General features: G+C 43.0%; 1 protein-coding gene across 1 annotated transcript in view; it reads right to left on the bottom strand.

Annotated features, from left to right (window-relative positions):
• Positions 1 to 24,468, bottom strand: part of HEPHL1 (hephaestin like 1) — a 112,494-nt gene that overhangs the window by 47,829 nt on the left and 40,197 nt on the right. The window contains exons 4-5 of the mRNA XM_056561481.1: positions 21,715 to 21,891; positions 17,880 to 18,134 (exon numbers count right to left, since the gene is read on the bottom strand). Coding sequence (XP_056417456.1) covers positions 17,880 to 18,134; positions 21,715 to 21,891 — 432 coding nt within the window. The remainder of the gene's footprint in view (positions 1 to 17,879; positions 18,135 to 21,714; positions 21,892 to 24,468) is intronic.

Below are 24,468 nucleotides of genomic sequence, written 5' to 3'. Positions count from 1 at the left end.
TGTAGGGTGTACACTAAAGGGAAACATATTGTGCAGACCACACACTACCTCCAGCTGGAGGCCCACAAAGAGTTGAGTTATTGCAGAAGAGTCCTTGCCCAGCTGTTTTCTCTTCTAACTAGATAATTCTTCCTCTTGGAGCAGGAACAGGATTTTAGAGATAAATGTCCTCTCAGCGTGGACTGGAGACAGGCTTAGGATGAAACCTCCTGCAACACCACACAGTACCGTGATCACTAGGACGGACCCAGATCTGACTCAGGTTAGACTCTAGCAGCTGGAACTGGATGTAGGTTCACTGGCAAAGTCTTTTTTTTGTTTACTTGCTTGGAGGAGCATTAGTTGGAAACTGGTTACTGACTAGACCTAATTCTTGTTCTACTCACGTGACCTAGTCTGACTACATGTTCACACTTCTCTGGCTAGGGCCAGACTAACTGGTTCCAGCCCTCTGGGGAGAAATGGTTGGACTCGGGAGACTCCTCCCTGAGAACCTCTAGTAATTTATATATAGAAACTAGCTGAGGAGAATCTAGTGACCAATGTTTCATGCATCCTTTACAAATACAATCGATCAGTGGTGGCAGTAGAGCAATTTATTGACCCTTGGATATCCTTAAAACCAAAGTGCATGCAGAAGTAGAAATGTGATATGCAAAATGACAAGTTATACAGGTTAAACTCATGTCTACAACCTGTCCCCTCTATACATTTAGGACCAGATCTCCTAATACCTCCCCTCGCGTAATTTCCGATCCCCCCCAAGATTTCCTTCTGTGCTCTTCTCCGTGATATCTCCTGTGCACTCTAAGGCCATGTTCACACTACGGAGTTCACACTGCGGAATTTCCACGGCGGACAATTCCACCGCTGAAATTTTTCCGCGCAAAGAAAGAACATGTTCATTCTTTGCGCGGATTCCGCGAGCACTGCATACCTGTCAATGGTGACGGCTCAGTGCCCCCTGGCCCTAGCGCCGAAGCATCTTCGACAGCGGCCACCAGGCGGAATCTCCGCTCGCGGAATTCAGCGAGCGGAGATTCCGTAGTGTGAACGCACCCTTAGACATCAGATTCTCAGCCACCATCACAAAAGCCTTTAATAATCCTGATGCCTCAGTACTACTTTATGAGCAACTTGAACCCACTCTTACACAATATATAACCGTATATAGATATATACCTATATATATATATTTATACACACGTATACTGTATATAATCTTATGCACTATTATCCAGGCCACTGTGTTTTATCACTTTTTACATATTTTCCCTATGTAGATTTCTGTAGAAAAATGCCACAGGATGCGTGCATACAGGCATACTATATATACGATCTGTTAGTTTATGGTTTATATAATTTCAGGAATATACAGTAATAGCTCATACTTGAAAACTTTACCTCCCTAAATTCCAGAAATTATATGTAATCTGATCACTCTCCATTGAACAGTAATTCTACATTATTTGTAAAGGGGTTGTGCGCCCTATAGAAACCCTTCATGTTACAATGGCCACGAGGCAGAAAGCCAATTACAGGGTCTACCCTCCCCACCTTCCCTGGGCTTGAACCCCTAGAAATTAGCTGTAATCTTCAGGGGAGCTAGATAGTAAGTGTTTTCTGCAGCGCCACCACAGGAGAGATGAAGCATTACACACTTCTCAATTAAATCACTGGGTTGTATACTTAAAGAAGTAGTCCAGTTTATGGAAACTTATCTCCTATCCGCAGGATAGGGGATAAGTATCTGATCGCGGGGGTCTGACTGAGGGGCCTCCGCAATCCCCTGTCCGACTCTCCCCATGAATGAAGGTGTGTTGACCACAGCACGAAGCGGTGGCCAACACGCCCCCTCAATGCATCACTATGGCAGAGCCGGAGATACAGGAATGTGTGGTCGATACAGCTTTATTCATGGGGATAGCTGGGACGTTGAGCAGGAGATCGTGAGGGGTCCCAGCAGTTGGACCCCCACGCTCAGACACACAGGATAAGGGATACATTTTCTTAAAATGGACTACTCCTTTCAAGGGGGTGTCCAGATAAAAATCTGATCATAGGGAGTCTGATCACTGGGCCCCACCCCAAACCCACCACCCCCCTCGATCTTCAGAACGGGGCCCTGGCTCAGGCTCTATTCATTTCTATGGGAGTGCTGGAGATGTCAGAGTTCCCAAGATCGCATGAGGTCCAAGTGGTCAGACCCCCTGGGACCAGATACTTATACCCCATCCTTGTTTTTTTTTTTTGCTGGACAACCCCTTTAATGTACATTCTTATGAAATATTATCTATGTCTATATAATATAAAGGAAAATAAAGTTGGTGAAATTCCCATTCACTGTGTATAAATGACTAATCCATATTATTAATGACCCTAGAATACAGATAACTACTGCAATATGTGGGTGAAATTTTCCTTTAAGCCGCTGTCAAGTCCAACAAGACTATTGCTACGTTGCGCACATTCCATTGAGAATTACAGGTCAGGGGTTACCCCATAGAAATAGAATCTCTCCCGGCTTCTACACATAGATAAAGAAAACTAGACATCTGTCATTTCTTGCTGAGTAATAAGTTTACTGGACCTGACACTTGTTTATGGCTCCGGGCTGTGACCATTGTTCTCCGCTCAATACATGTGCACTTTATACCGAGACTAACTACTATACTATCTATAAAACATACCGTCATAGTGTCCCTGCTGTGTCATGAAACGTGATAAGGGCTATCATATCAGTTCTGCCAACGTTGCACAAAATTTTAAGATCTATTTGCAAACAGAGGAATTACAGTGGGAATAATTTAAAGGTGTATTCCAGCCAAATACATCTTATTCCCTATCCAAAGCATGGGGGATAAGATGTCTGATCGCGGGGGGCACCCGCACTCTATGAGGGGCTGCTGCTCCAGTCTCGGAAACCTCTGTGTTTCCGGGACTGGAGATATGACGTCATGCCACGTCCCCTCGTGATGTCATGCCCCGCCCCCTCTGTTCATGTGGGTGCTGCACAGAGATCATGGGAGTTCCCAGCAGAATACACCTTTAACCATTTAATCACAGGACAATTTTCTTTGTATGTCTATTTTTTTCCTCCTTGCCTTCTAATAGCCATAACTCTTTCAATGTTTCTCCTACAGACCCAATTTAGGGCAGATGGGCAAGTAGGCAGGGAGAGTGTTATTAGGGACAGCTTAAGGCTTGTCCCCCCAGTCTGTCATAACTAATTCTCAACCTTTATGATTTTAATGTGATTGAAAAAACGGCCACTAGGTGGCTCTGTTCTGTTCCCTGCACAAGTCAAACAGTTAGTTTGGTCTCCTCCTGGCCTGGCAGAAGACCAAATCAGGAAGTGTGTGTGGGGGATGGCGAGGCACAGCTCACTCGAAGGCTTCAGTGATGTCGCCCCTGCTGGGGAACGCCCACTTTCTCCTGCCGGGAGCTCACACAATTTTATTTTAAGGACAGGAGGGGTGTTTAGAGTAGTTAGGGAATATAATCTGAGTTAGTTTAGAAAATATGGTTTGATGACAGGGACTACATTATTTTATTTGAAAGATTAAAAAAGGGGGTGATTTAAACTTTTGTTAGGGCAGGGGCCTATTCACATTTATTACAACATTTTTTTTAATTATTTGTAGTGCCCATAGGAGACTATTACATGTTATCTTTTAACTGTAAACACTATTTAATGTTGTGCTATAGCATAGCATTGATCAGTGTTATCGGCTCCCTCCTTATACAGGCTGACTGTTTTCTTAGATAGCCGACCTACCAGCCTCCACCTCAGCTGATCTGGACCCTGCTATTACACTGCAGCCTCCCCCAAAACACCACCCCCCCCCCCCCTCGACACCAGTCATCTTAACTTTAAGGTCAAAAGACTGTTAACGCTTCATGACATAAATACATGTCACTTTACATTAACGTATTCCTGCCCACATACATATACATTAAAGAGAGTGAATAGGTTAACCTGTTGGGGACGGAGGGCGTACAGGTCCTGGTACTACTTAGCGGTCTCCAAACTGTTCTTCCCCAGTTGTTGTATAACTACAACTCCTAGCATGCCTTTTGGCTGTCAGTGCATGCTGGGAGTTGTAGTTTTGCAACAGCTGTAGCCACACTGGTTGGGAAACACGAAGCTAGAGTCTATTTCCTAACTCAGTGATTCCAACCCGTGTGCCTTCAGCTGTTGCAAAACTACAATTCCCAGAATGCACTGACAGACCGCACATGCTGGGAGTTGAAGTTTTGCAACAGCTGGAGGCACACGGGTTGGAATCACTGACCCAGAGTCTGTTTCTTAACTCAGTGGTTCCCCAACTGTGTGCCTACAGCTGTTGCAAAACTACAACTCCAAGCATGTACGGTCTGTCAATGCATTCTGGAAGTTGTAGTTTTGCAATAGCTGAAGGTTTGGGGTGCCTCCCCCCCCCTCCCATGTGAATGTACAGGGTACATTCACACGGGCAGGGGTTTACAGTGGGTTTCCTTCTACAAGTTTGAGCTGCCGCAAATTTGCCGCCGCAGCTCAAACTCCCAGCGGAAAACTCACTGTGAACCCCCGCCCGTGTGAATGCACCCTAAAAACACTACACTACATTAACACAAAATAAAAAGTAAAACACTACATATACACATCCTTACACATCCCCCCCCCCCAATAAAAATGAAAAAGTCTCAAAAGGCAGTGTTTCCTAAACAGAGCCTCCAGCTGTTGCAAAACAACAACTCCCACTATTGTGGGACAGCCATTGACTGTCCTGACAGGCTGGGAGTTTTGCAACAGCTGGAGGAACCCTGTTTGGGAAACACTGCTGTAGGGTTTTGGTGGAGAGCCCCATCCTTGTACCCTATTGCAAATCCCTAATTTAGGCCTCAAACGCGCATGGCACTCTCTCACTTCAGAGCCCTGTCATATTTCAAGGAAATAGTTTAGGGCCACAGATGAAAAAATTGCATTACAAATTTTGGGGCGATTTTTCTCCTTTTACCCCTTATGAAAAGGAAAAGTTAGGGGCTACACCAGCATGTTAGTGTAAAAAAACTAAAATTTTTACACTAACATGCTGGTGTTGCCCCATACTTTTCATTTTCACAAGAGGTAAAAGGAAAAAAAGACCCCCCAAATTTGTAACGCAATTTCTCCTGAGTACGGAAATACCCCATATGTGGACGTAAAATGCTTTGTGGACCCACAACAAGGCTCAGAAGTGAGAGAGCACTATGTACATTTGAGGCCTAAATTGGTGATTTGCACAGGGGTGGATGATTTTACAGCGGTTCCGACATGAATGCAAAAAAAAAAAAAAACACCCACATGTGACCCCATTTTGGAAACTACACCCCTCACGGAATGTATCAAGGGGTATAGTGAGCCTTAAAGGGGTAGTCCGCCCCTAGACATCTTATCCCCTATCCAAAGGCGGCCATCACGCCCCCTCCCATATTTTGCATTAAGGGGGCAGGCCGCCACGCCCCCTCCCATAGAGGAGTTATATTGAGGGGGTGGGCCGTTATGTCACAAGGGGGCGGAGCCGTGATGTAATGATGCTCTGGCCCCTGTAATACCCGTCATTACGCATGGAGCGAGTCTGCTCTGTGCAGTAATGTTAGCGGGGTGCCGCAGCCGAGATCCCGGGCATCCCCAGCAACAGGACCCCGGTGATCTGTCATCTTATCCCCTATCCTTTGGATAGGGGATAAGATGTCTAGGGGCGGAGTACCCCTTTAACACCTCACAGGTCTTTGACGAATTTTTTTTAAAGTTGGACGTGAAAATCAAAAATGTGTTTTTTTTCCTGAAACGCTGGCATTACCCCAATTTTTTAATTTTCACAAGGGGTACTAGGAAAAAAAACTCCCCAAAATTTGTAACCCCATTTCAAAATGTTATACCCCATTTGTGGATGTAAAGTGCTCTGAGGGCAAACTACAATGCTCAGAATAGAAGGGGTGCCATTGGGCTTTTAGAGAGAGAATTAGACTGGAATTGAAGGTAATGTGTGTTTACAAAGTCCATGTGACCCCATTTTGGAAACTAGACCCCTCAAATGTAACAAGGGGTGCGGTGAGCATTTACACCCCACAGGTGTCTGACAGATTTTTTGAACAGTCGTCCGTAAAAATGAAAAATTTTATTTTTCATTTGCACAGCCCACTGTTCCAAAGATCTGTCAAACGCCAGTGGGGTGTAAATGCTCACTGCACCCCTTATTACATTCCGTGAGGGGTGTAGTTTTCAAAATGGGGTCACATGTGGGGGGTCCACTGTTCTGGCATCATGGAGGGCTTTGTAATCGCACATGGCCCCCGACTTCTATTCCAACCAACTTCTCTCTCCTAAAGCCCAATAGCGTTACTTCTCTTCTGAGCATTGTAGTTCGCCCGCAGTGCACTTTATATCCACACATGGGGTATTTCCATACTCAGAAGAAATGGTGTTACAAATTTTTTGGGGCTTTTTTTTCCCATTACCCCTTGGGAAAATGAAACATTTTATTGAAAATTGTTTTATTTTAGATTTTTACGTCACATTTTAACAACAATTTGTCAATCACCTATGAGGTATAAACAATCAATTTACCCCTTGTTACTTTCCTTGAGGGGTGTAGTTTCCAAAATAGCATGCTATGTTTTTTTTTTTTTTTTTTTTACTGTTCTGGCATCATGGGGGCTTCCTAAATGCGACATGCCCCCAAAAACCATTTCAGCAAAATTCATTCTCCAAAATGCAATTGTCACTCCTTCCCTTCTGAGCCCTCTAGTGCACCCACAGAGCATTTTACATCCACATATGGGTTATTTCCTTACTCGAGAGAAAAAAAAAAGTTTTGGGGGGGCTTTTTAACTTTTTTCCCCCTTGTAAAAATGAAAAAAAATGGGGCTACAATAACATGTTAGTGTAAAAAAATTACTGAATACTTTGATTGGTGCAGTTTTCATATTGGGGTCCATTATAGGGGATTTCCAACATAAAGACCCTCATATTCACTTCAAAACTTAACTGGTCCCTGAAAAATTCTGATTTTGAAATTTTTGGAGGAAAATTGCTGCTATACTTTGAAGCCCTCTGATGTCTTCAAAAAGTAAAAACGTGTTGACTTTACGATGCCAACATAAAGTAGACATATTGTATATGTGAATCAATGTGTAATTTATTTGACATGTGCCTTTTTCTTACAGAGAGCTTCAAAGTTAGAAAAATGCTAAATTTTCTAATTGTTCCTGAAATTTTTGCATTTTTCACCAAGAAATGATGCAAGTATCAACAAAAATTTACCACTAACATAAAGTAGAATATGTCACGAAAAAAAACTATCTCAGAATCAAATTTATAAGTAAAAGCATCCCAGAGTTATGTATGTATAAAGTGATAGAGGTCAAATTTGAAAAAAATGCTCCCATCCTTAGGGTCATAATGGGTTAAAGACTGAACTAGGATAGGGAGTCCAGAAGTATGTGAGTGTCTTTGATCTAAAGTATGTTTTTGTCTTAAGTGAGGGATTTAAGATTAAGGGACTTTACATTCAGTCTAGAGAAGAGTCAGATGTATTTATTTACTGTGAGTCTGTTTCTGCTCATTCTGCGTTATCCACTGTTTTAAAGGGGATGGCAACCTTTTATGAAGTTTATAGCAAACTGTAGTAATAGTTATAATAACTTACTCACTAATATCCCGATGCTTCACTTTGGCCCTGTTCTGTATACCAGCTTCGCCCTATATGATCCCCAGTTCCTGTGTTCTGGCAGCACAGCTCCTCAATCCTTAAATGGCTGACTATGGAGGAGCATGTGACAATACACAGCACTCTGTCTTTGCCACTGCACCTGCACTCCTTGCTTGGCAGAGTGAATTGTCACATGCTTCTACAACTATCACTAGTCCACCACCCCTGCTGTCCACAGGTTACCACTATCAGTAGTCCACCACCCCTGCTGTCCACAGGTTACCACTATCAGTAGTCCCCCACCCCTGCTGTCCACAGGTTACCACTATCAGTAGTCCCCCACCCCTGCTGTCCACAGGTTACCACTATCAGTAGTCCACCACTGCCTGCTGTCCACTATCTACCAATACCACTAGTCTACCACTGCCTGCTGTCCGCTGGCTACAGCTACCAGTAGTCCACCACTGCCTGCTGTCCACTATCTACCAGTATCACTAGTCTACCACTGCCTGCTGTCCGCTGGCTACAACTACCAGTAGTCCACCACAGCCTGTTGTCAGATGACTAGTACTACTGCCACACCAGCATGCTTGCTGCTGCTACTACCAGGCCAAGACATACACAACCAATGAACCCATAAGGTTACCCTAGCAGTGTTATACAGAGCTCTTAGGCAGTGTTATACCCAAGTTTTGAGGGTTATTGCATTACAGGTTTTGTCTGGTTACACACCGCAAACCAAACCTGTTTTGTAAATTTTGCTCATCTCTAGTCATGATCAACCATATACAGTAGTACAGACTTGTGTACTTAGGTCTCGTTGAAACTACTGCCTCATCACCTCCTATAGGTACAGTACTAGCCTCTACTACTACAACTATTTTGAAATGAAAAAAATGGCAAACTAAAATGTTTACCTATAATAACTAATACACATTAAATTCATTGAACCTGTGGCCCCATATATGACTGGATACCCACTATAGTAAGCAGTTTCCGTTGTATAATTTTATGGTTTTTGCTGATATCAGTATTATTATTAGTATTGATTCCTGCCCCTGAATTTTCCACATGAGAACTATTCGACACATCAGGCAGTAACCTGCAGTAAATTCCATCACTGCCGCTATCAGCGGATTTATTCCTTTATGAGTATAGAAAAGTATACAATTTCAGGTCAAGACTCCACAACCGTTTATTATCACTACTTTCACTGACTGAAAGAAAGAAAAAGTGTAAAGACTCTGGTCACAATCCTGGCAAAGGTGCAACACTGTAGAACAGCGGCCCCCAATCCAACCATCAAGGCTCACCCCTTTTTTTTTTTTTTTCCATTTACTCCTTTGGAATAGAACAGCAAAAAATCTAAATCCTGGACTGTTGGTGGCCTTGAGGACTGGGCTGGGGACCTCTGCTCTACAGGACTGAAAGGTGGTGTCTGGTTAAGGCCAGGTCGTACATAGCAACAATGACATCTTGTGTCATCTGACTGATTTGATTTTCTTTTTTAAGTTGACTTGCGGTCCACGTGAACATGGTCTATGATTAATGTCAGTAAAGACAGACGTACCAATAAAGAAATATTTTTTATAGGTTCTGCCCGGCTGGAATTACCATGCTGCGTATCTATAGAGGACCTTACTATCGGCCAATAGTGCAAGACAAAGACCCTAAGGGAGATGAGAACTAGTTTTGTACTTAAAGCGTACCTGTCAAACCCCCTCCCCCTAAAAAAAAACTGTTATATGTTGCTCAGAACCTAATCCTGATCATGTACATCTAATTTGTATGTGTCTGTGACCTATATTTCATTCAGAATTACCTTTATTTACTTGCCATCATTTCTCAGTGAGGTTCCTGTCCATGCAGAGGCATGGGGCGTGTTCCTCTCTTCTCCTCACTGTGATGACTCCTCCCCCTCCCTTACTCTGCTCTGACTCACAGAGGGCCGGGAGCAAGCACAGCAGTTCTGGGTCTGCCTGCAGCCCTGTCAATCACTCATGGTGTCCATGACGTGTCAATGACCACTGGACACTGCAGGACTGGTATGTGTCCCAGGAGGCAGGGGACCCTAAGATGCCACTTTTTTGACTGCCTTTTTCAGTATGAAATATTGAAAATTTTCTGATGTAAGTAATTGCAAAACATATTGTTTTTGCATGCTTTATAACATATCAAAAGTTATTGTATCTGACAGTGCCCATTCAAGTGTGGTGCAACAGACCAGGTAGGCATGGGGCGCTCAGAGGTCTCTGGCCAGAGCTTCTAGATGTGAAGCATGCCAACCATAGTAGCGGTGAGTGTGGATGCCTATTTTCCTCTTTATGAAGATGCATGATATGTCTTTCACCGTTCTGATCATCCGGCACCTCCGCTTGAGGTTTACATAGAGGCCCGGCTCTCCCGCTACAATGTGTTATAGAAATGAGGAGATGAATTTGTGGTGCTGCTTAATGAGTCTTTTTTTTGGTATATAACACTGTAGAGCAGTGATCGTCAACCAATCCTCCCAGTCTGTAGGAATAGAACAGGGAAATATTCTAATCCTGGACGGTTGTTGGAGCCTTGAGGACTGGGTTGGGACCTCTGCTTTAAAGGACTGAAAGGTGGTGTCTGGTTCAGGCTAAGGCTAACAAATCGGACTGCATAGCAACTAACAAAGCCACCTACATGCAGGACAGGTGCAAGGATTTTTGCCACCCTAAGCAAAAGCTAATTCTGCCGCCCTGCCCTTTTACATGCCCCACCTTACTACAGGGGTGTAGTGATGAGCGGCAGGGGCCATATTCGAATTAGCGATATTTCGCGAATATATGGAACAAATATTCGTCCTATGTTTGCGAAATTCTCATATTCACTATGTTCGTTCATTTTTTTTTTCATGTAAAAATCGTAATGAAATTCCTATAGTGCGCATGCGCGATTATATAGTGAAGGGGTGGGAAACATTCCTATTGGTTGCTAGGGATGTTGCTAACCTCTGACAACTGTATTTGCATCCTTCTCATTGGCCCACAAGCTAAAAGAAGGGAGGGATCAGTGTCCTTTGGAAGTGCCAATATTAGCTAATATTTACATATTCACATATATGAAATATCCGCGCTCCCCACTGACTCACACAGTAAATAGTATTGGAGCCTTCTTTGGACCGCAAGCTGGAAGCAGGGAGGGATGATCACTTTTTTTTTTTACACAGTACACATTATTGTTGTGATGTGTACTGTGAAAGAGAAAAAAAACGAATATTCGTCATTCCGAATATATATATATATATACTATATTCTAAATATACGTGAAACCGTGCTGATATTCACGATAAAAAATCTGCATTTCAAATATTTACGCTCAACATTACAGGGGTGATACATTAAAGGGGTATTCCGGGCAAAAACATCTTATCCCCTATGGAAAGGATAGGGGATAAGATGTCTGATCGCAGGGGGCCTGCCGCTGGGACCCCCTGTGATCTCCCTGTATCAGCACGCATTCTATGCGTAGCTGCGTCTGAAGTTTCGGAAACCGCCGGGCTTCCGAGACGGGGACATGACGTCACACCACGCCCCCTCCTTCATGTCTATGGGAGGGGGAATAACGGCCGCAACGCCCCCTCCCATAGACATGAATGGAGGGGGCGTGGCGTCACGTCCCTGACTCGGAAGCCTGGCGCAGCTATGCATAGAATGCGGGCTGCTGCAGGGAGATCCAGGGGTCCCAGCGGCGGGCCCCCCGCGATCGGACATCTTATCCCTTATTCTTTCCATAGGGGATAAGATGTTTTTGCCCGGAATATCCCTTTAACATAAACTAACCTCCTCCTCATATAATCACATTACTACTGGGGGGAGTGGTTACTATCAGGACCTGGAGACAGTGTGCTCTAGGCGGCTGCCTGTTTTGCCTATAGGTGGAGCCGGCCCCATGTGGCCGTTACCAGAAATCCATTGTTCGGTCGTGTAAACTGTCACCGGCAGATCATAACATGACCCCATTCACTTACGTTATCCTTGCGCATGTGACCCCCTTTGCGGTAACAGTCGCCACATAGAACCCATCCTCAAATAGAAGGAATTTCAAGGTAATAAAGGGGAGTCCAATATTGAGGACACATAGGGGGATTTATAAAGATCGTATGCCATTATTTCTAGCATAGCAAATTCCCAATTTTGGGGGAAAATTTGCAGCTTGCACCACTTTTAGCGGGCTTAGCATGGCCTCCCAAAGATTTATTATCATTTATACCAGAAATTAGCTTGAGTTATCTTAGATTGGCGTAAGTTATATCAGTTAAATTGTGTATGATATGTGCCTCTTAATAAATCTGGTGCTGTTGAGGACCCATCATGTACATCAGTGTTTCCCAACCTGGGTGCCTCCAGCTGTTGCAAAACTACAACTCCCAGCATGCCCAGACAGCTGATGGCAGAAATCCATGTCCTGCCGCCTAAGCCACCCCATTCAGATACATGGAACTGATACTCGGATGCGAATACACCTTATTGTACCACTGTATGGTCTTTGAATGCCTACTTTACTTACCTAACATATTTTATTATCTAATATTACTGTATTTCTTTGAGATATTGTGCATTTTACATATTTGTATGAATTACTTACTTTACCTTGGACTCATTGCTTGTTTTATGTTTATTGTATTAACTTGTAGTTTAACACTCCTAATAAAATCTGCTGAACCAGAAAGATGACCACATAGTCAACTCTATACGGACTAGGAATGATGCTCATCTAGTGCAGACCATATCTGGTGTATATGTTCCCAACCACTGCCAGAACTGGCAAAATTTGTGGATTTAGAGGAAGCTCTGGAGCTCATGGCATACAGTATTATTATCAGGTTCAATCCATAAATGAGGTATAGAAAGTTCTCCCTATTGGTGTTACTATTGGAATTAGAGAAATTCTAGGAGGGTCAACAAGAGCTGGAGGGATTCATCCACAGGGAATTCCCATCCATTTGTTCCTAGCATTGGGGAAAATCCTTTTACACTAGGGGCACAATGGAATGTGTACTATCAAGGACCGACCAGGGGACAGGGAGAGTGAGCCCTAAATTGACCCTAAAAAGACTCTCCCTGCCTACTTGCCCATCCATCCTAAACAATGGATCGAAAATTGGCCGTCGGTCCCATCCTGCGCTAAAGTGCAGTGGCGTAAAAACACATAATATACATAGTCGGTCACAGACCACAACAGAAACAGAAAACTACTAGACAACCAGATATACCAGACAGAATACACATACTAACAGGGCAGAATATAAACTCACAAACAGAGCAGAATATAGTGAATTAACAAACAGTTCATAAACCGGATATCAGATAAACGGCAGACATGATAAAATGAACAAGACTTGGCATGATAGGAGTATACAGCAGAATCCAGGAAATGAAGGGGATAGCGGAAGAACTGAGAGCCAAAACACTAAACTGAACAGGTAACATAGAACACTGTTCACAAACAGGTACAAGTACAAAGGACAAAGATCAGATCAACCAAACAGGATATAAATATAGGACACCTTTCACACTGGACACAAGACAAGGAAACGGATGAGTCAGAATTGACTCCATGAACAAACAGAAATTGGCTCAATCCCGCAGAAGACCTTTGGTAGACAAAGGGAATAAACAACACCCCCAGAGTCCCCTCCACAAAGGTAAAAGAGATCTATTGCTAAACAGGAATATCACATACAGAGCACAGGTAACAAACAAGATTCAGACACAGTGGGAACACAGACTAAGCAGAATGGACAAACTAATCCTAAAACCAACAAATGTAACAGACTAAAATCTACAAAGAACAAGACTATTAAACCATGGCTAAAACGCAGATAAATACAAGGTAAATGCTCAAGCAGACTTGAAAGTGTATTGCACACAATAACAAGCACCCGAATGCAGGAGAACTCTGATTAAATAACCACACCCGAGTTTTCATTCATTCAGAGCATTAACTATTTTCTATCTAGGTAAAATTGCAAACTGCTCTGAACATACTAGTGTGTGAATACACACCTAAACAGAAAAATACAAAAACAAATAAATGGACATTACATGTACAATAACATTTGAGAAATTTTAAAGGGGTACTCCACCCCTAGACATCCTATCCCCTACTCAAAGGATAGGGGATAAGATTTCTGATCCCGGGGGTCCCGCCGCTGGGCCCCCCATCGATCTCCGTGCAGCACGCGGTGTTTTGAATGTTATTTTCAGAGGTTTGGGTGGCCATGGTCGTGACGTCATGCCAGGCCCCATCACGCCCCCGCCCATAGACATGAAGGGAGGGGGCATGGTGTGACATCACGAGGGGCATGACATGACGTCACAACCCCCGCCGTGGGAACCCAACGTTCTAAACATACTGTTTAGAATGCTGGGTGCTGCACGAAGATCAAGGGGGCCCCAGCTTCGGGACCCTCGCGATAAGACATCTTATCCCATATTCTTTGGATAGGGAATAAGATGCTTAGAGGCGGAGTACATCTTTAATAACCACCTTATTAGGATATAGCATTTGACAGATTTTCGCTAGTTTTTTTATTTGTTATATCTGCCACTGCAGTTTTTGAGCCAAAGCCAGAAGTGGATTAAAGGGGTACTCCGGTGAAAAACTTTTTTTTTTTTTTAAATCAACTGGTGCCAGAAAGTTAAACAGACTTAAAATCTTAATCCTTCCAGTACTTATTAGCTGCTGAAAACTACAGAGTGGGCAATTTATATGGATACACCTTAATAAAATGGGAATGGTTGGTGATATTAACTTCCTGTTTGTGGCACATTAGTATATGTGAGGGGGGAAACTTTATGCCTGCGGCGTCCTCGTGGCACATCCAGATTCATACACGGCAGCATCATCAGTGTGGGATATCATACCGCCAAAGGGCACAATTCTACCACCATCATCAGGTGTAGCTTTCCCTACCATATACATTTTTTTCAGCGCCCTAGACTAACATACATCTGTCTCCACTGGATGTGCCACATATCTAATTTTATCATCTCATTCCGGCTTATTGTCCAGGAATCTGTGATCGTATATGTGGTTACTTGAATAATATATCTGTCAGTCTTTGTGCAATATCTAATCTTGGTGCGGCTGTCATCTTTTATATGTACAATACAGGCTACTATCTGTAGAATACCCTCTGAAGCCATCAATTTTTGCAGCGGATGTGTATCATTACTGTATCTGTACTATTTATTGTGCAACTGTTACCATATTTCTATGACAGACCTCTGACTAAGACTGACACAGACTTCCTTTTTGAGACGCCTGCTTACTTCTCTTACCCTCTATCATAATATTGATTACTTTATCGCGTCTGTTCTATTAGGTACACCCATTTATATTATTTGTGTTTGTGGTTCTCTTATCCCTGATGAGTCCCCCCATCATTAAGGAGGGCGAAACGCGTAGGTAAAAGAGACCTACCACAATTTTAAGATTGTATTGTACTACCCCCTTATATATTGCTTTCTTTCTATTTCCACACTTATATTAGGAGTAGAATTTATTAGGGACTTTAAGAATAGGGCTTCACCTGTACCCCTTTTTTCCTCATGCCCCCAATTCATGTGTGTACCCCTTATTATCACTTTTTACTGATATTAGTAAAAGTTATGTTTTAACCAAACTCGAATGGTGTCTATACTAAGTGGTGCCTGAAACTCCAGCTACTGCAGCATCTCAACGAGGATGACCCAGATCGGCGCACTGAATTTGCAGAATGGGCAAAACAAAAATTGGAACAGGACCCTCAGTTTACGCAGAAGATTTTGTTCAGTGATGAGGAAACTTTTATGTGAATGGTGAAGTTAACAAACAAAACCACCATTATTGGTCTGACACTAACCCACATTGGATAGATCCCTCCAAGACTGTTGGAACACAAAAATTGATGGTATGGTGCGGTATATTGGGTACAAAGATAGTGGGGCCATTCTTCATCAATGGAAACCTCAAGGCCACTGGATATGTGAAATTGCTACATGATGATGTGTTTCCCTCTTTATGCACTGAAGCTGGCACGTTCCCTGAGTTTTTCCAGCAAGATGGTGACCACCACATTATGGGTGTCAGGTCCGAGCATTCCTAGATGAACAGTTTCCTGGAAAGTGGATTGGTACAATTGAATGGCCCCCAAGGTCTCCCGATCTGACCCCCTTAGACTTTTATCTTTGGGGTCATCTGAAGGCAATAGTCTATGCTGTGAAGATACGAGATGTGCAGCACCTGAAACTACGGATACTGGAAGCCTGTGCTAGCATTTCTCCTGCGGTGTATATAGTAGTATATAGCAGTGTATACGGATACTGGAAGCCTGTGCTAGCATTTCTCCTGCGGTGTATATAGTAGTATATAGCAGTGTATACGGATACTGGAAGCCTGTGCCAGCATTTCTCCTGCGGTGTATATAGTAGTATATAGCAGTGTATACAGATACTGGAAGCCTGTGCTAGCATTTCTCCTGTGGTGTATATAGTAGTATATAGCAGTGTATACGGATACTGGAAGCCTGTGCTAGCATTTCTCCTGCGGTGTATATAGTAGTATATAGCAGTGTATACGGATACTGGAAGCCTGTGCTAGCATTTCTCCTGCGGTGTATATAGTAGTATATAGCAGTGTATACGGATACTGGAAGCCTGTGCTAGCATTTCTCCTGCGGTGTATATAGTAGTATATAGCAGTGTATACGGATACTGGAAGCCTGTGCTAGCATTTCTCCTGCGGTGTATATAGTAGTATATAGCAGTGTATACAGATACTGGAAGCCTGTGCTAGCATTTCTCCTGCGGTGTATATAGTAGTATATAGCAGTGTATACGGATACTGGAAGCCTGTGCTAGCATTTCTCCTGCGGTGTATATAGTAGTATATAGCAGTGTATACGGATACTGGAAGCCTGTGCTTGCATTTCTCCTGCGGTGTTGCTATCAGTGTGTGAAGAGTGGGAGAAGAGGGTTGCATTGACAATCCAACACAATGGGCAGCACATTGAACACATTTTATAAGTGGTCAGAAACTTGAAAGAATAAAGTTACGTTAAAACCAAGCGCATCATTGTTTTTCTTGTGAAATTCCCAATAAGTTTGATGTGTCACATGACCCTCTTCCTATTGAAAAAACAAAAGTTGGATTCAAAATGGCCGACTTCAAAATGGCCACCATGGTCACCACCCATCTTGAAAAGTTTCCCCCCTCACATATACTAATGTGCCACAAACAGGAAGTTAATATCACCAACCATTCCCATTTTATTAAGGTGTATCCATAGAAATGGCCCACTCTGTACAGAGGAAATTATTTTCTATTTGGAACACAGAGTTATCTGCTGACATCAAGAGCACAGTGCTCTCTGCTGACATCTCTGTTCATTATAATAACGGTCCAGAGTAGGAAAAAATCCCCATAGCAAACATATGCTCCTCTGGACAGTTCCTAGATTGGACAGAGATGTCAGCAGAGAGCACTGCGTTCCAAAAAGAAAATAACTTCCTCTGCAGTATTCAGCAGCTAATTAGTACTGGAAGTATTCAGCAGCTAATAAGTACTTTCTGGCACCAGTTAATAAAAAAGAAAAGTTTTCCACCAGAGTACCCCTTTAAGTTCAAAAGAGAAGTATACGTCCTTCCTTTATATTTCCCATTCCTTATAAATACACTTCTCATTTTGGCTCAAAAACTGCACTGGCAGTTTTCCAAAAGACGTCAGAATAAAACCTGTGTGGAAACCTAGCCTCTAAGAGAATTTAGATTTTTCTTTTTGGTCTTGAGACATTTCAGTTTTCCAGACGACAAGAATATTGGGGGAGATTTATAAAAACCTGTGAAGAGGAAAAGTTGACCAGTTGCCCATAGTAACCAATCAGATCGCTTCTTTCATTTTTCACAGGCCTCTTAAAAGATGAAAGAAGAAATCTGATTGGTTGTTATGGGCAACTGGTCAACTTTTTCTCAACACAAGTTTTGACAAATTTCCCCCTTTATTCTAATATCAGAATAACAACATTATGGTCTATAACCGATGCATAGGAATACATTGATGAATACAACTATGGAGTTAGCTATGAACGCTTTATTACATCGCTACATCTTTGTACTACTTTATCAGAGCTGCAGTAGTTATGTGACTCATGACTAGTTACATGCCTGCAAAATCCATTAACCCATTGTTTACCTTGAATATGGTCATTGACTTGACAGCTCAACATCCACGATCCGGGCGTTGACGGTGTCATTTCCACTGTGACGAATGTCGCGGGGAACAGGTTGACGACGTCTGTTCTGTGTCCTTGGTTGGTGACTGTGTGACCATAGAAGAATGCAGAGTGGATATCCACTTCATTACCCATTCCAAATAAATGCCAGGACACAGACTCTCCGAGACACATGTCCATAGCCGGAAGGTTCCCGAAAAGGAAGCCATTGAGACCTGAAAATAAGGCGAGATATATCATGAGATCAAACGCTGGCAGCTCAGTGATATATGAAGCTACCTAATCACGTACCCAATACAAATGCAGTTGTGCTACAAGTGTTGTACCAATGGAAAATTGGCAATTCATGATTTCCCATTGCCATGCCCGGAAAGGCTCTCCCCCCCCCCCCCACACACACACAACTACCTTTATATAGGTATAATTCCTATATGTTCCACTTTCCCTAAGGAGAGGAGTGACAGCTACTATGAGACCTGGTGAAATATGTTAAATGGGCACTGTGAGGGTCTGGGCGCTCTACACATAACAATTAGGGATGAGTAAATTGAATCTAACGAATCCGAATTCATTACAAATTTCAGGAAAAATTTGATTTGTAACGAGTGCGAATCACTTTATTAAACTCCATTTAGTGCGGTCCAGGCTCCAGGGGTCGGGCATCCAAAATGGCGGAACCAAATGTGAGGACATGGGGCAAGGAATCCTGGGAAGGCGGGGATAAGGGTCGGCAGGATAACCCTAAATCACATGCAGCATGCAGCCTATTAGCAGCCAGCCACCCCTGTGATGTCACAGCCCTACATAATCGGCAGCCATCTTCCGGCCAGCCACATCAGCATTTTATTACAGAGAGAGAGGGACAGAGAGCAGTGTGTTTTGCACAGAAAAGCATTTTTACAGCAGTGATTCACCTCCCAGTCACATCAGCGTTCTATTGCAGAGAGGGACAGGGAGCAGTGTGTTGTACAGAAAAGCATTTTTACAACAGCGATTCACCTCAAGCCCAAATCCAGCCTAGAAGCACTGATAGGGAAGGGAGTGAGATTGAGAGAGATGCAATTTTTAGTGTAGTACACAGTGACTGATGCAGCACTGGTGTGTACAACAGCTGAAAAGCTTATAGTCGCCGGCCAGTTAGGGTGTGCAGAGCACTTAAAGCATATTATCCTCCATTAAGTGTAACCTGTGCGTACATCTAAGTGGTGTACAATTTTGTTCCTGTTAAAGTCTTAAGGGCCTAGATACTGTGAAAGGCCAGCCAAAAGTACACACCTGCTGGTGTTGTAGACAAATACTGTTTTAAGCGTATTGGAACGCATTGTCCTCCCCTCATAAGTGCATACCACATATGCACATCTATGTGGTATAACATTTTGTTCCTGTTAAAGTCTTAAGGGCCTAGATACCGTGAAAGGTCAAGCAAAAGTACACACCTGCTGGTGTTGTAAAAAAATACTGTTTTAAGCGTACTGGAGCCCATTGTCCTCCCCTCATAAGTGCATACCACATACATACATCTAAGTGGTGTACCATTTTGTTCCTGTTAAAGTCTTAAGGGCCTAGATACTGTGAAAGGCCAGCCAAAAGTACAGTAAAAGTTTTAAGCGTAGTGGAGCGTATTGTACTCCCCTCATATACGCACTAAGCATGTCAGGCAGAGAAGTGCCAGGACATGCACAGAGGAGTGGAAGAGGTCTAACATCCAGAGGATATTAACCTGGCCACATGCAAGATGTGTCAGCAGAAGGTGAAGCGGGGCCAGGGTCCCTGAGTCAACATATGCAGCGTCACCATAAAGCGGCATTGGCTCCAATGTGGTGGTCCAGCCTGCTGCATCACCCAGTGGCACACTGCTCCCTGTTTCAGCCAGCCAAGGCTCCACCACCTTAGTTGAAGGGAGCTGTGTATCAGTCCCATATTCTGTCGCTCCAGATGCTTCTGCTCCTCCTACTTCAAGTCAATCATTCCGCCAGCAATCCATCAGCGAAGCCATGTCCAAGAGACACAATTTTTTGGAACAGAAGGTGGATCAGTCCTTGAGCCTGTCGTTGTGTACCAAAGTGCACAGCAGCGCCAACATGTGGAGCTGTAACTACGGTCAGGGACAATACATGTCCTTTACAGCTCACTGGGTGAATGTGGTTCCTGCACAGCCACAACAGCAACTTGGACAGGTCACGCAGCTTCCTTCTCCACGCTCTAAGGCCCTTGGTCCTGTGACAGTATGCGACTCCACCTCCTCATCCTCCACCGTGTCCTCAGCCTTCACGGCACGGACAAGTCTCAGTGCCCCTCCAGTATACCATGTGTGCAGGACATGGCGGTGTCACACTGTTCTTCACATGGTTTGTCTTGGCGAACAGAGTCACACAGAGGAGGAACTACTAAAAGTCATTCATCAAGAAATTAAATCATAGCTTACTCCACGAAAATTGGAAATGGGAACCATGGTGACCGACAACGGGAAGAACATCTTGTCTGCACTGCAACAAGGAAGCCTGAGTCATGCGCTCTGCATGGTACACGTGTTCAATCTAATTGTCAAGAGGTTCCTGAAGTGTTCCCCCCCCCATCTGCAAGACATTCTGCCACCATATGTTCTCCTCATGCTGCTGCGACCTCCAGGCTGTCTCATTCTGTAACTATATGGTCTCCTCATGCTTCTGCCACCTCCAGGCTGTGTCATTCAGCCACTATATGGTCTCCTCATGCTGCCGCCAACTCAAGGCTGTGTCATTCAATCACTATATGGTCTGCTCTGGCTGCTTCTAACTCCAGGCTGTGTCATTCAGCCACTATTTGTTCTCCTCATGCTGTCGCCAACTACAGACTGTGTCATTCAGCCACTATATGGTCTCCTCATGCTTCAGCCACCTCCAGGCTGTGTCCCTGTACCACCATGTTGTCTTCTCATGCTGCTGCCACAATAAATAAAACTTTTTAGGTTCACCAATTTGAAATCTTCAATTTAAATGAATCTTCAATTTCAATGTTCAAAAATATCTTTAATCTTTTAATTGTGAGGCCCTATGGTCCCGTCAGGCTGTTGGCACCTCCAGGCTGGGTCATTCAGCCACTATATGGTTTCCTCATGCTGCCGCCACCACCAGGCTCTGTCATTATGCCGCTCTGTGACAGTGATTCTAATAGTGACGCCTCTAATCTGCATGTCATACTGAATAACAGTATTATTTCACTAACCCAGCACACACCCTATGCGTGTTACAGCAAGGCAAAGTGTCCTTCACCCCTATTGAGGCTCTCTATAGTCCAGAAATAGCCATTTTTAATACAGATTCGTTGCGAATAAATTTGGAGCTAACCAAATTTTTTTTGAAAATTCGGCAAATCGTCCGAATTGAATTTTTTAAAAAATTCGCTCATCTCTAGTCACAATAGCGGAAGGAGAAAAAAGTCCTTGGATGTCGATAGATAAAAGGTTATCTAAATGTTTTAAGTTCAATGTCTTGCAGACCTGATCTTACCTGTAATGGTGATTGGTGGGCATGAGTTAAGCCCAGTGCATAATTCCTGTGGGCAGTGTCACCTGGAAGGGTTTTCCCCTGCGCCATACAGGAGTAGTCTTGAGGTTTATCAAATGGTGTCAAAGTGTGGACTTCCAAGGACCCTTCATTTTAGCTATGTAGGGAGTATTTTATATGTTATGTGGCTAAGTTATAATACATGTTGCTTATGACTAAGTGGTGGTGGTGGTGGTGGTTTTGCTCAGCATAGGATCTACTGACCCCAAGTCATGTTTGTTCTTGTTGAGACATTTTGGGGAACACTCACCGTGCATCTTGTTGCTTTCCTGAAAGTCTTCATCCTCCACATCTACCGCGTCAGGCTCAGAGCAATACGTTTGAATGTTCTCCTCCAGGTACCAGCTGATATTTTCATCAATGACGTAGAACATCAGTACAAAGTCTCTGTCAACGTCTACCCGGTTCAAGGAACTGTCCAACGTGCCTGCAGAATGGTGACACAAAAATAACAACTAGGTTCACTGAATCCTGAATGAAGCCAAAGCCCACCGCATGAGAAGAACATACAATAATATGTACTATCTAAAGGTAGAAGAGGTAGCAGTCGCACTGGGGCTCTGGTGCATAAGGGGGCCCCAAAGCACATAAGAAACCAAGTATTTGAATTGGCATATGGGGCCCTGTTGCAGATTTTGCATCGGGGCCCATATGCTACAAGCTACACCTCTGACTTCCTAGATATAGGATGGCAAATACTGTTGTTCTATAACCTAATGTCTATGAAACATGGTACCTGATATATCTGGCATCTGCTTTTAACACTTTTTTTCATAGATTTAAAGTTGTTCAGTTTGGATGATGTCTTTACTTAAGAACTGACCTCCATATTAATTGGGAGTAGGTGAGGAAAAAAGGGTATAGGTTATGGGTATAAGATGGAAGAGCAATAGTTGACAGGCCTTGGAGGGCTTCTATCATCTCAGAGTTGGCTTTATCCTGACTGCACCACTAACCACAAGGAAACAGGTGTTTAATGGTCTATTCACACGTACAGTATTCTGCGCAGATTTGATGCGCAGGATTTTCTGCTGCAGATTTCAATGTAAACTAAAAGACTGAACGCAGCTTCAAATCCTGCGTATCAAATCTGCACAGAATACTGTACGTGTGAATAGACACTAAATATGATGATTTCTATGGTAGAGTTTTCTCTGCATGCTCTGTGACCTGTGCAAGGTCATTGTGCAGGGAGGGGGAGAAGGGGAGCTGTGACCAACACCTATTGTGAATGGCCTGATGCTGTCTTACCTATATACTGGTATAACTTTTCACTGTAATCCTAACTGCTGAACAGTTTTCGCCACAGTACAGCTTATTTTTAAGCTCAGTGGGGAAGATTTATCAAAACCTGTCCAGAGGAAAAGTTGCTGAGTTGCTCATAGCAACCAATCAGATTGCTTCTTTCTTTTTACAGGGGCCTTATTAAAAATAAAAGAGGTGATCTGATTGGTTGCTATGGGCAACTGGGCAACTTTCCCTCTGCACAGGTTTTGATAAATTTCCCCAGTGACCAGAATAAAAACCTGCTAAAATTCTGTATTATTGTAAAATAAAGATGTAACCAACAGAAGAATAACAATTTTAAATGTAAAAATATGTTTACTAGAAAAAGTTAAAACATAAAAACACTTTCCCTTTAAAAGTGACTTAGGATATAACTGAGCATTAGTCTTGCAAAGTATGCTCCTGCAATTTCCCCACATGAATTTAGTATTTAAGAGGTCAAAGGTCACGATTTTTGGTTCATTTCTTTTTTATTTTTCAGCTTTTACTTTATCTATGGGCAGCATAGTTAATCTGTGCTCTTAACAACCTAACTACTTACTATGTCAGACAAGTTTAGGGTTAAATGCATAACGTGTAATAGAACATAATCTTTCTCACAAGTCAGTTGAAGAGTTCATGCATACCACCGTTCTACAGAGACCCACACTGGGCAATGTGCCCAGTCATTCACCATATGGGGGCACATACATTTTTTAGATATTAAAACAACGGTTTAGTCAAGTAAATTAGTTCCTTGATGTTTTTTTTTTTTTTTTTGTTTTTCTTTAAGATTTAAGAAAAAAAATAAGCAAACCTGAGCAAATGTAGACCTGTTGGGACCTAATTTAAAGGAGTATTTCCACCTCAGACATTTATGGCATATCCTGTAAACCTTAACTGAGTCCTAAGAAAGGAGTTTCACACTACTTACAATATGCGCTCTTCTATAAAGTTGTGGTGAGGATGTGATGAGGGCAGATGGAATTACCCTAGGGGCAGATGGCATTGACCCCTTATGTTCGTGACGCTTCTTCTCCACTTAAGGTATACCGTTGGATCCTGGGCTAGGCACCGGGCAAATAATGACTCTGACGCCAAGTTACAGAGCAACGGCAGCTTTACTGAGTTAGACGGGTGTAAGTAACAGTCTTAAATGGGCATTCCAGGATTTTTTTTTTATTTGACTATGCTACAGGGGCTGTAAAGTTAGTGTACTTCATAATATAGTGTCTGAACCTGTGTGTGATGGTTTTCTCACAATTCTTATGTGATTTTCGCCCAAATATTTATTTTTAACAGCATACAAAATGACTGTTGTCTCAGATTTTTTCCCAGGTTGCAATGCGGCCGAGACCTGACATCACTAGTCAGCTGATGACAGGGAGTCTGTCTGCTTCAATGGGTGGAGCGATTGCTTGGTGGGAGAGAGATCAATATGAACTAATGCAACAGCTGTAGGCACCCTAATGCAATTTTTGTCGATACTTGCATCAGTTCTTGGTGAAAAACTCAAAAATGTTATGAAAATTTTAAAAATTTTGCATATTTTTAACTTTGAAACTCTCTGCTTATAAGGAAAATGGACATTTCAAATACATTACATATTGATTCACATATACAATATGTCTACTTTATGTTTGCATCATAAAGTTGACATGTTTTTACTTTTGGAAGACATCAGAGGGCTTCAAAGTTCAGCAGCAATTTTCCAGTTTTTCACAACATTTTCAAAATC

The sequence above is a fragment of the Hyla sarda genome, chromosome 2, assembly GCF_029499605.1.
Source record: "Hyla sarda isolate aHylSar1 chromosome 2, aHylSar1.hap1, whole genome shotgun sequence".
Taxonomy (NCBI): Eukaryota; Metazoa; Chordata; class Amphibia; order Anura; family Hylidae; genus Hyla; species Hyla sarda.
The sequence above is the reverse complement of the archived record's forward strand: the minus strand, read 5'-3'. Positions and strand labels throughout refer to the sequence as shown.